The 12,875-nt window shown below is 39.6% G+C and overlaps 1 protein-coding gene across 1 annotated transcript in view; it reads left to right on the top strand.

Moving 5' to 3' along the window:
- The first annotated feature begins 10,029 nt into the window (after positions 1 to 10,029).
- LOC145795954 (uncharacterized) overlaps positions 10,030 to 12,875 on the top strand; it is a 29,500-nt gene continuing 26,654 nt past the window's right edge. Inside the window, exons 1-2 of the mRNA XM_082880906.1 lie at positions 10,030 to 10,381; positions 10,634 to 10,735. Of these exons, the coding sequence (XP_082737032.1) occupies positions 10,030 to 10,381; positions 10,634 to 10,735 (454 nt within the window). The remainder of the gene's footprint in view (positions 10,382 to 10,633; positions 10,736 to 12,875) is intronic.

Genomic DNA, 12,875 nt, shown 5'->3' with positions numbered 1-12,875 from the left:
AACTTGACCACGCCATTGTGATTGGCATAATTTTTAGACCCTGTGGTGAAAAACAATTAGAAAGTGATTTGGATCAAAACAATTAGATTCAGAATGATTAATTAAGCTCTATTATTTAACTCTAATCAATTTGATTAAAAGAGGGACTATAAAAGGGGGATTATACACCCACCTTCCTTTAGTTTTGAGCTCAAGATCAGATTTTAAACTCTAGAGAGAGAGGGAGAGGCCAACTCTAGAGAGAGAGAGAGAGAGAGAGGGAGAATTGTGTGTTTTGCTCAAAGTTGTGAAATTGGAAGGCTAGACTCAAGATTTAACTACAATTGTGGAAATTGAAGCCCTTAGGTGAGTAAATTCATGGATTTTAGTTTGTAACTTTGTGAATTCAAAGTTGAGTGGTGATCAAGAACATGAATTGAATTGATTATGACGAAATTAAGTTGGTTTTGATGAATTGGAAGTCGATGCACACATGCATGTAAGAAATTGCCATGAATTTGTATGTTGGAGCTTGAAATACATGATCCATGTTGAATTTTGATTGAAGTTCATGTTTTTGGTCATCTCTACATCATGTGAACTAAGAATGGGAGCTATATCTCACATGCATGTACAATTCACAAGAGTATGAGTTTTGGATACATGAAATTGTTATGTTGGAAATAAGTTTGGTGTGATTTGAGGCATGCATGTAATTAATTCATGAGATTGGAGCTTCATAATGAGATGAATTTGGTGTTGTATCGTGTTAGTAAATGTGTATGTGAAGTTCGAGTCATAATATGCAAGATACATGGGTTTGAATGCAAGTTGAGCTTCAAGCAGTTTGATGGAATTTCCAGAATCCAGCATGTCCGCTCGAGCGGGGTAATGGCTGCTTGAGCGTGAAATGCTGGTTCCCAGCACTTTTGCAGACATGGATGTCCACTCGAGTGGGGATATTCACACTCGAGCTGGGAGCCATGTAGTGTGACATTCAGCTTGAGCGTCCGAATTCACGCCCACGTGTAGAAGTGAGGTACCCAGACTATGAGGGTCCGCTCGAGCGTCGAAACCCACGCTCGAACCGGGACCGCTATTTCAGAAAATTTGTAAAGATGTTCTGTGTTTCATTTTTCGTTCTCTTTCACTTCTAAGTACTCTTAGGCATGCATTAAGCGTTATGAATGAATTAAAAGATTAAGAAAAAAGCCTAAGAAGGATGTATGAATTAAGAACAGATTGAATCAATTGTGACCCATATGTGTTATGTAATGTGTAGGGTCGAGCTCCAGGACAAATCCACCGGCAGAACACTGTGAGTAATATTTTAGTAAAGATATTTGAAGTATGTTATTTGTCCAAATGCTTATTTCCATATTAGTCTTATAAGCTTGTTAAATTGAATTGTGGACAAATATTTGTTATGCCATATGGTTGGGCCAAAGGCCGTTTGACATGAATGATTGGGCCAAAGGCCGTGGGACACCGTTTGACATGAATGATTGGGCCAAAGCCCGTTGGACACCGTTTGATATGAATGATCGGGCCAAAGGCCGTTTGACATGGACGATTGGGCCAAAGGCCATTGGACATCAATAATTTTGGCTTGAGGCCGTCTGTTAAGGACGTAGTGGGCCAAAGGCCATTTGATATGTTCAGGCTTGAATCGCCTAATGTGTTAAATAATGCACGAAATAGAATACTAAATGGGCCCAAGGCCGTTTAATATATGTGAATCTCATTCATGTATCTTCTTTGTTTGGTATTATTCACTGGGCTTTTGCTCACGCTCATTCATGTGTATGTAGGTGAACCAAGGGATGCCCAAACCGAGCCTCGGTGAAATATGTGAGAAACAGTTAAGGTTTTGAAGAGTCAGCCCAAACGTCTCACGCACGAGACTTGTCTTTGCCTATTTTGTTCTTTTGATATAGTTTTGTTATATCGGCGAAAACATTGGATTACTTTTGTATATAGAATTTGGATTTGACTAACTTAGACTTGAATGATCCTCTATGTACAGAACTTTGTGTTATTATCCCTTTGATGTGAGTTATTAATAGGTATATATATGGACTGTTATGATGTGCCATATAAGCACAGCTTTATGGACAAAAGTTTTAAATTTGCTTCCGTTGCCCCTTTACTCTGATGAGATATGTCTTGTTTGGTTTGAGGCCATAGGTAATCCCTTGATTACTGGCCGGTTATGTCCTTAACCCATAGGGGTGGGTTCGGGTCATGATAGAGTGGTATCAGAGCACGAGTTAATAACTCACACACTTGTCCAAAAAAGCAATAAGCATCTAGAAAAGATCTAGGATGCATTCATGTGATAAGTAGGAATTTGTAAACATTGAGACTGTGTTTAAATGCTTTGAAATAAATGATTATGTGCTATATGTTTGTGATTTACTTCCATTGCGAATTATGTGACTATGTATGCTCTTTAGTATATTCATACTTGTGAAACTTTTGTATATAGAATAATGCAAGTCTAATCAAATGGTGAGAACAAGAGGTGATGAAATAGAGGAGTCCTCTACTGCCAGAATGGATATGATGGAAAGATTGATTCAGGAAATGGCAGAAACACTGAGGCAACAGCAGCAGTGGCAACAACCACATCCTCCGCCTTCTTCTCCAGTACCACCTATGCAAGATAATCAGAATGATGACCGAATAATAGCCCTCACCAAAGAGTTTAAGAAAATGAAACTACCACAGTTTCATGGGGGATTAGATCCATTGAAGGCCGAGGCATGGGTTCTCGGCATTGAAAAGCTGTTTGAAGTGTTTCCTTGTTCAGAGACACAGAAATTACTTTTAGCCGCCTTTATGCTAGAAGATGAAGCAAGAAGATGGTGGATGTTAATGCGTGAGAATCATAAAGACATTAGTTGGGTGAGATTCCTGGAAGTTTTCTACAATAAGTACTTCCCTCAGTGTGTCCGTGATAGGAAAGTATCAGAGTTCATGGAACTGAAACAAGACAATATGACAGTAGCCGAGTATGAGGCCAAATTCACTGAATTGGCCAGGTTTGCACCACATGTGATCGATACCGACTATAAGAAAGCAAGGCATTTTGAAGGTGGGCTTCGAAGTGACATTTTAGAAAGGATGAATCTCCTCAAGCTGGAAACCTATATTGGGGTGCTAGACCAGGCCATAATATCAGAAGCTAACATAGCTAGACAGGCCAAATCGACAACTGACTGGAAAGGTAATGAAAGACAGGGCTTCTTCTTGAAGAAGAAATTTTCAAAGAAGCAAAATACAGGCTGCTCAAGTACTTCTAACTCTTCCCGAGATACCTCTCCAATGTGCAATATTTGTAGCAGAAGGCACCGTGGAGTTTGTTATCGCGTGTCAGGGGCTTGTTTTAAATGTGGTAAAACGGGGCATATGGCCCGAGATTACAATCAAAATAGTGGAAAGTTAGCTGCTAGCTCGACAGCGTCAATCCCAAAACCAGGGAATACTATGAGATCTACTACTACCGGAGATGCCGTGAGGCAAGGACGAGTTTTTGCGCTTGTTCCAGGCAATACACGGAATGCTGACGCCGTTGTCTCAGGTACTATTCCTATATGCAATCAGGATGCTTTTGTGTTAATTGACTCTGGATCAACGCACTATTTCGTAACTTGTGCATTTGCATCTAGACTGAGTAGACCTCTAGAACCATTACCATATTGCTATGTATGTGTGCTCCGTCCGGGGAATCTGTGTTGTGTGCATCTGTATATCGGTTATGCACATGCGTATTGGGAATGCTATTCCGTGTGTAGACTTATTGCCCTTGAACTTTAGACATTTCAATGTAATTCTGGGCATGGATTGGTTAACTAAATATTGTGCCACCATTGATTGTGTAACAAAACAAGTTGTGTTTAAACCACTGGAACAGGAAGAAATTGTGTTTGTGGGTAACGGGGTAGTGCCTCCACCTTACGTAATATCTGCAATGAAAGCATGTAAATTGATCAGGAAGGGGTGCCAGGGTTACCTGTGTTGTGTGTTATCTGAACAAATTGTGACTAATGAATTGAGTAGCATCCCTATTGTTAGTGAATTCCCAGATGTGTTTCCAAGTGAATTACCAGGAGAATTGGTGGATAGGGAGATAGAGTTTACTATTGAAATTGTGCCAGGCACTCAGCCTATTTCTAAAACTCCCTACAGAATGGCTACTGCTAAAATGAAAGAATTGAAGGAACAATTGCAACATTTGCTAGATAGACGGTTTATTCGACCTAGAACTTCACCATGGGGTGCACCGGTATTATTTGTGAAGAAGAATGATGGAACCTTGCGCTTGTGTATTGACTACTGAGAACTGAATAAGGTGGCAGTAAAGAATAAAAATCCCTTACCTCGTATTGATGACCTGCTTGACCATTTGTAGGGATCACAAGTATTTTCCAAAATTGATTTGAGATTCGGGTATCACCAGCTGAAAGTGAAAGCAGAAGATGTTGAGAAAACTGCATTTCGAACAAGGTATGGCCATTATGAATTTCTTGTTATGCCATTTGGAGTGACTAATGCTCTTGCGGCATTTATGGGCCTAATGAACCGAATATTTAAGACTTACCTTGATTTTGTTGTGGTCTTTATTGATGATATCTTGATATATTCAAAGAATAGACTTGAACATGAACATCATTTGAGAACTCTCTTGCAAACACTTAGAGAAAAGAAATTATTTGCCAAACTAAAGAATGTGAGTTTTGGTTAGATGAAGTTATTTTCTTAGGGCATGTTATCAACAAAGAGGGGATTTCAGTGGACCCACAGAAAATAGAGGCAATTGTGGATTGGCCTACGCTGGCAAACGTTACAGAAGTCCACTGTTTCATGGGCTTAGTTGGGTACTACAGGAGGTTTGTGAAAGACTTTTCGAAAATAGTTGTGCCTCTTACCCAACTGACAGGCAAAGGGCAACCGTTTAAATGGAATGACGAAAGAGAATCTACCTTTCATGAACTGAAAATGAGACTGACCACTGCACCAGTGTTGACATTGCCCACAGGTACGGAAAACTTTGTAATTTTTAGTGATGCATCTTATAAAGGTTTGGGTTGTGTATTAATGCAGAATGGAAGGGTAATGGCTTATGCCTCCCGGCAATTGAGACCACATGAGAAAAACTACCCAACACATGATTTAGAATTGGCCGCAGTTGTATTTGCTCTAAAAATCTAGCGGCATTATTTGTATGGGGCAAAGTGTGAAGTCTACATAGATCACAAAAGTCTGAAATACTTCTTTACACAGAAAGAGTTAAATATGCGATAGAGAAGATGGGTCGAATTGATAAAAGACTATGACCTTGAGATCCAGTATCACCCTGGGAAAGCCAATATAGTTGTTGATGCCTTGAGCAGAAAATCGATGGGGAATTTGGCTTGTTTGCTTACTGAATAGAAAGAAATCTTGCAAGATTTTGAGAAGTCCGAGATTGAGGTAGTATTGTGCGAATAGGGCGGACTGAGAGCCGTAATTTCAGCCGAACCGACAATCATTGATGAGATTAAACTGAAACAAAAAGAGGATGTATTCCTCAAGAAAGTGATTGATGAATTTGAGACAAGTCCGAAAGCAAAATTCAGCATTGAAAGCGAAGTGTTGAGGTTTCGAAACCGAATGTGTGTCCCAGATATTTCGGAACTAAAGAAAAGAGTTCTAGATGAAGCTCACAAGTCAGTGTTTGCTATGCATCCGGGCAATAACAAAATGTATCGGGATTTGAAACAAAGCTATTGGTGGCCTAAAATAAAGAAAGAAATTGCAGAGTATGTGTCCAAATGTCTTCAATGTCAGCTGGTTAAAGCTAAACATCAGAAACCAGGCGGTCTACTTCAACCTCTCCCTATTCCTGAATGGAAGTGGGAGCATGTGACTATGGATTTTGTTGTTCGTCTACCTCGGACTCGTCGGGGTATGGATTCTATTTGGGATGCAGTTGATAGACTGACTAAATCTGCACATTTTCTACTTGTTAGAACTACATTTGATGCTTATAAACTGGCTACTATATATGTTGATGAGATTGTTCGTTTACACGGTGTTCCGGTATCTATATTCTCGGATAGAGATCCAAAACTTGTGTCTAGATTGTGGAATAGTTTGCAAAGGGCTATGGGGACAAAATTGATGTTTAGTACCGCATTTCACCCACAGACAGACGAACAATCAGAACGAACCATACAGACCTTAGAAGACATGCTCAAAATGTGTGCTTTATATTTTCAAGGGAGTTGGAAAGACTATTTGCCACTAGTAGAGTTTGCATACAATAACAGCTTCCACTCCAGCATCGGTATGGCATCATACGAGTTTTGTATGGTCGAAGGTGTAGATCATCAATTTGTTGGACAGAAGTCGGGGATAGAGCTCTTCTTGGGCCCGAAATTGTGCAAGACACTTCTGAGAAAGTCCGAATTATTCAGCAAAGGCTCAAGATAGCACAGAGTCGACAAAAGAATTATGCGGATGTTCGAAGAAGACCTCTTGAATATGAGGTCGGTGATCATGTGTTTATTCGTGTGACGCCGATGAAGGGCTAAGTGGGATTTCGAAAAAAAGGTAAATTGTCGCCCCGTTACATTGGGCCATTTCAGATTCTGGAAAAACTTGGTCCAGTTACTTATAGAGTTGTTTTGCCATCGGGATTCGAGCAAATCCATAATGTGTTTCATGTGTCGATGTTGAGGGGTTATCTCCGAGATCCATTTCTTGTGATTGATTATTACTGGATAGCTCTTGATGAAAATATGGAATACGCAGAATGGACGCGACGAATCATTGACCGGCAAGTGAAATAGTAGAGAAGCAAGTCCATCCCGATGGTGAAAGTGGAATGGAAAGAACAATATGGGACGGATGCCACATTGGAAAAAGTAGACGAAATGTGACTACACGCTATCCAGATTTGTTTCCTAATGGAGGCAAATAAGTTTGGAGGACCAAACTTCCTGAAAGGGGGAAGACTGTGATAACCCTGGTCCGTATTATGCTAATTAATCTTAATTATGATTGTGATTATGTGTTTGATATGATTTTGAGTGCCATTTATATGAATATACGTGGTTTTGAATTTCTATCTGTTCACTGTAGGAAAACCAGTTTGATTAGCTGCTTCAGAATTTAAATTAAAGGCCTTACCGGCCACAAAACCCGAAATTGACCACGCCATTGTGATTGGCATAATTTTTAGACCCTGTGGTGAAAAACAATTAGAAACTAATTTGGATCAAAACAATTAGATTCAGAATGATTAATTAAGCTCTATTATTTAACTCTAATCAATTTGATTAAGAGAGGGACTATAAAAGGGGCATTATACACCCACCTTCCTTTAGTTTTGAGCTCAAGATCAGATTTTATGCTCAAGAGAGAGAGAGAGAGAGAGAGAGAGAGAGAGAGAGAGAGAATTGTGTGTTTTGCTCAAAGTTGTGAAATTGGAAGGCTAGACTCAAGATTTAACTACAATTGTGGAAATTGAAGCCCTTAGGTGAGTAAATTCATGGATTTTAGTTTATAACTTTGTGAATTCAAAGTTGAGTGGTGATCAAGAACATGAATTGAATTGATTATGACGAAATTAAGTTGGTTTTGATGAATTGGAAGTCGATGCACACATGCATGTAAGAAATTGCCATGAATTTGTATGTTGGAGCTTGAAATACATGATCCATGTTGAATTTTGATTGAAGTTCATGTTTTTGGTCATCTCTACATCATGTGAATTGAGAATGGGAGCTGTATCTCACATGCATGTACAATTCACAAGAGTATGAGTTTTGGATACATGAAATTGTTATGTTGGAAATAAGTTTGGTGTGATTTGAGGCATGCATGTAATTCATTCATGAGATTTGAGCTTCATAATGGGATGAATTTGGTGTTGTATCATGTTAGTAAATGTGTATGTGAAGTTCGAGTCATAATATGCAAGATACATGGGTTTGAATGAAAGTTGAGCTTCAAGCAGTATGCTGGAATTTCCAGAATCCAACATGTTCGCTCGAGCGGGGTAATGGCCGCTTGAGCGTGAAATGCTAGTTCCCAGCACTTTTGCTGACATGGATGTCCGCTCGAGCGGGGATATTCACGCTCGAGCAGGGAGCCATGTTGTGTGACATTCAGCTCGAGCGTACGAATTCACGGTTGAGCGTAGAAGTGAGGTAACCAATTTTTTTGCAGACCATGAGGGTCCGCTCGAGCGTCGAAACCCACGCTCGAACCGGGACCCCTATTTTAGAAAATTTGTAAAGATGTTCTGTGTTTCATTTTTCGTTCTCTTTCACTTCTAAGTACTCTTAGACAGGCATTGAGCGTTATGAATGAATTAAAAGATTAAGAAAAAAGCCTAAGAGGGATGTATGGATTAAGAATAGATTGAATCAATTGTGACCCATATGTGTTATGTAATGTGTAGGGTCGAGCTCCAGGGCAAATCCACCGGCAGAACACTGTGAGTAATATTTTAGTAAAGATATTTGAAGTATGTTATTTGTCCAAATGCTTATTCCCATATTAGTCTTATAAGCTTGTTAAATTGAATTGTGGACAAATATTTGTTATGCCATATGGTTAGGCCAAAGGCCGTTTGACATGAATGATTGGGCCAAAGGCCGTCGGACACCGTTTGACATGAATGATTGGACCAAAGGCCGTTGGACACCGTTTGATATGAATGATCAGGCCAAAGGCCGTTTGACATGGACGATTGGGCCAAAGGCCATTGGACATCAATAATTTTGGCTTGAGGCCGTCTGTTAAGGACGTAGTGGGCCAGAGACCGTTTGATATGTTCTGGCTTGAATCGCCTAATGTATTGAATAATGCACGAAATAGAATACTAAATGGGCCCAAGGTCATTAGATATATGTGAATCTCATTCATGTACCTTCTTTGCTTGATATTATTCACTGGGCTTTTGCTCACGCTCATTCATGTGTATGTAGATGAACCAAGGGATGTCCAAACCCAGCCTCGGTGAAATATGTGAGAAACAGTCAAGGTTTTGAAGAGTCAGCCCAAACGTCTCACGCACGAGACTTGTCTTTGCCTCTTTTGTTTTTTTGATATAGTTTTGTTATATCGGCAAAAACATTGGATTACTTTTGCATATAAACTTTGGGTTTGACTGACTTAGACTTGAATGATCCTATATGTATAGAAATTTGTGTTATTATCCCTTTGATGCGAGTTATTAACAGGTATATATATGGACTGTTATGATGTGCCATATGAGCACAACTTTATGGACAAAAGTTTTAAATGTGCTTCCGTTTGGCCCCTTTACTATGATGAGATATGTCTTGTTTGGTTTGAGGACGTAGGTAATCCCTTGATTACTGGCCGGTTAGGTACTTAACCTGTAGGGGCGGGGTTCGGGTCATGACAGAGTGGTATCAGAGCACGAGTTAATAACTCACACACTTGTCCAAAAAAGCAATAAGCCTCTAGAAAAGATCTAGGATGCATTCATGTCATAAGTAGGAATTTGTAAACATTGAGACTGTGTATAAATCCTTTGAAATAAATGATTATGTGCTATATGTTTGTGATTTACTTGTATTGTGAATTATGTGAAAATGTATGCTCTTTAGTATATGCATACTTGTGAGACTTTTGTGTATAGAATAATGCAAGTCTAATCAAATGGTGAGAACAAGAGGTGATAAAATAGAGGAGTCCTGTACTGCCAGAATGGATATGATGGAAAGATTGATTCAGGAAATGGCAGAAACACTAAGGCAACAGCAGCAGTGGCAACAACCACATCCTCCGCCTCCTTCTCTAGTACCACCTATGCAAGATAAACAAAATGATGACCGAATAATAGCCCTCACCAAAGAGTTTAAGAAAATGAAACCACCACAGTTTCATGGGGGATTAGATCCATTGAAGGCCGAGGCATGGGTTCTCGGCATTGAAAAGCTGTTTGAAGTGTTTCCTTGTTCAGAGACACAGAAAGTACTTTTAGCCACCTTTATGCTAGAAGATGAAGCAAGAAGATGGTGGATGTTAATGCGTGAGAATCATAAAGACATTAGTTGGGTGAGATTCCTGGAAGTTTTCTACAATAAGTACATCCCTCAGTGTGTCCGTGATAGGAAAGTATCAGAGTTCATGGAACTGAAACAAGACAATATGACAGTAGCCGAGTATGAGGCCAAATTCACTGAATTGGCCAGGGTTGCACCACATGTGATCGATACCGACTATAAGAAAGCAAGGCATTTTGAAGGTGGGCTTCGAAGTGACATTTTAGAAAGGGTGAATCTCCTTAACCTGGAAACCTATATTATGGTGCTAGACCGGGCCATAATATCAGAAGCTAACATAGCTAGACAGGCCAAATCGACAACTGACTGGAAAGGTAATAAAAGATAGGGCTTCTTCTCGAAGATGAAATTTTCAAAGAAGCAAAATACAGGCTCCTCAAGTACTTCTAACTCTTCCCAAGATACCTCTCCAATGTGCAATATTTGTAGCAAAAGGCACCGTGGAGTTTGTTATCGCGTGACAGGGGCTTGTTTTAAATGTAGTAAAACGGGGCTTATGGACCGAGATTACAATCAAAATAGTGGAAAGTTAGCAGCTAGCTCGACACCGTCAATCCCAAAACCAGGGAATACTATAAGATCTACTACTACCGAAGATGCCGTGAGGCAAGGACGAGTTTTTGCGCTTGTTCCGGGTGATATACGGAATGCTGACGCCGTTGTCTCAGGTACTATTCCTATATGCAATCAGGATGCTTTTGTGTTAATTGACTCTGGATCAACGCACTATTTCATAACTTGTGCATTTGCATCTAGACTGAGTAGACCTCTAGAACCATTACCATATTGCTATGTATGTGTTCTCCGTTCAGGGAATCTGTGTTGCGTACATCTGTATATCGGTTTTGTCACATGCGTGTTGGGAATGCTACTCTGTATGTAGATTTATTGCCCTTGAACTTTAGACATTTCGATGTAATTCTGGGCATGGATCGATTAACTAAATATTGTGCCACCATTGATTGTGTAACAAAACGGGTTGTGTTTAAACCACCAGAACAGGAAGAAATTGTGTTTGTGGGTAACGGGGTAGTGCATCCACCTTACTTATTATCTGCAATGAAAGCATGTAAATTGATCAGGAAGGGGTGCTAGGGTTGCCTGTGTTGTGTGTTATCTGAACAAATTATGACTGATGAATTGAATAGCATCCTTATTGTTAGTGAATTCCCAGTTGTGTTTCCAAGTGAATTACCAGGAGAATTGGTGGACAGGGAGATAGAGTTTACTATTGAAATTGTGCCAGGCACTCAACCTATTTCTAAAACTCCCTACAGAATGGCTACTGCTGAAATGAAAGAATTGAAGGAACAATTGCAAGATTTACTAGATAGAGGGTTTATCGACCTAGAACTTCACCATGGGGTGCATCGGTATTATTTGTGAAGAAGAATGATGGAACTTTGCGCTTGTGTATTGACTACCGTGAACTGAATAAGGTAACAGTAAAGAATAAATATGCCTTACCTCGTATTGATGACGTGTTTGACCAGCTGTAGGGATTACAAGTGTTTTCCAAATTTGATTTGAGATTTGGGTATCACTAGCTGAAAGTGAAAGCAGAAGATGTTGAGAAAACTGCGTTTTCGGACAAGGTATGGCCATTATGAATTTCTTGTTATGCCATTTGGGATGACTAATGCTCCTGCAGCATTTATGGGCCTAATGAACCGGATATTTAAGACTTACCTTGATGATTTTGTTGTGGTCTTTATTGATGATATCTTGATATATTCAAAGAATAGACTTGAACATGAACATCATTTGAGAACTGTCTTGCAAACACTTAGAGAAAAGAAATTATTTGCCAAACTAAAGAATGTGAGTTTTGGTTAGATGAAGTTATTTTCTTAGGGCATGTTATCAACAAAGAGGGGATTTCAGTGGACCCACAGAAAATAGAGGCAATTGTGGATTGGCCTACGCCGGCAAATGTAACAGAAGTCCACAGTTTCATGGGCTTAGTTGGGTACTACAGTAGGTTTGTGAAAGACTTTTCGAAAATAGTTGTGCCTCTTACCCAACTGATAGGAAAAGGGCAACCGTTTGAATGGAATGACGAAAGAGAATCTACCTTTCACGAACTGAAAACGAGACTGACCATTGCACCAGTGTTGACATTGCCCACAGGTACGAAAAACTTTGTAATTTTCAGTGATGCATCTTATAAAGGTTTGGGTTGTGTATTAATGTACAATGGAAGGGTAATGGCTTCTGCCTCCCAGCAATTGAGACCACATGAGAAAAACTACCCAACACATGATTTAGAATTGGCCGCAGTTGTATTTGCTCTAAAAATCTAGCGGCATTATTTGTATGGGGCAAAGTGTGAAGTCTACACAGATCACAAAAGTCTGAAATACTTCTTTACACAGAAAGAGTTAAATATGCGATAGAGAAGATGGCTCGAATTGATAAAAGACTATGACCTTGAGATCTAGTATCACCTTGGGAAAGCCAATACAGTTGTTGATGCCTTGAGCAGAAAATCGATGGGGAATTTGGCTTGTTTACTTACTGAACAGAAAGAAATCTTGCAAGATTTTGAGAAGTCCGAGATTGAGGCAGTATTATGCGAATAGGGCGGACTGAGAGCCGTAATTTCAGCCGAACCGACAATCATTGATGAGATTAAACTAAAACAAAAAGAGGATGAATTCCTCAAGAAAGTGATTGATGAATTTGAGACAAGTCCGAAAGCAAAATTCAGCATTGAAAACGAAGTGTTGAGATTTCGAAACCGAATGTGTGTCCCAGATATTTCGGAACTAAAGAAAAGAGTTCTAGATGAAGCTCACAAGTCAGTGT

The sequence above is a fragment of the Camellia sinensis genome, chromosome 7 (assembly GCF_055761805.1).
Source record: "Camellia sinensis isolate YWXY chromosome 7, ASM5576180v1, whole genome shotgun sequence".
NCBI classification, from domain to species: Eukaryota; Viridiplantae; Streptophyta; class Magnoliopsida; order Ericales; family Theaceae; genus Camellia; species Camellia sinensis.
This window is presented reverse-complemented; position numbering and strand designations above follow the sequence as displayed.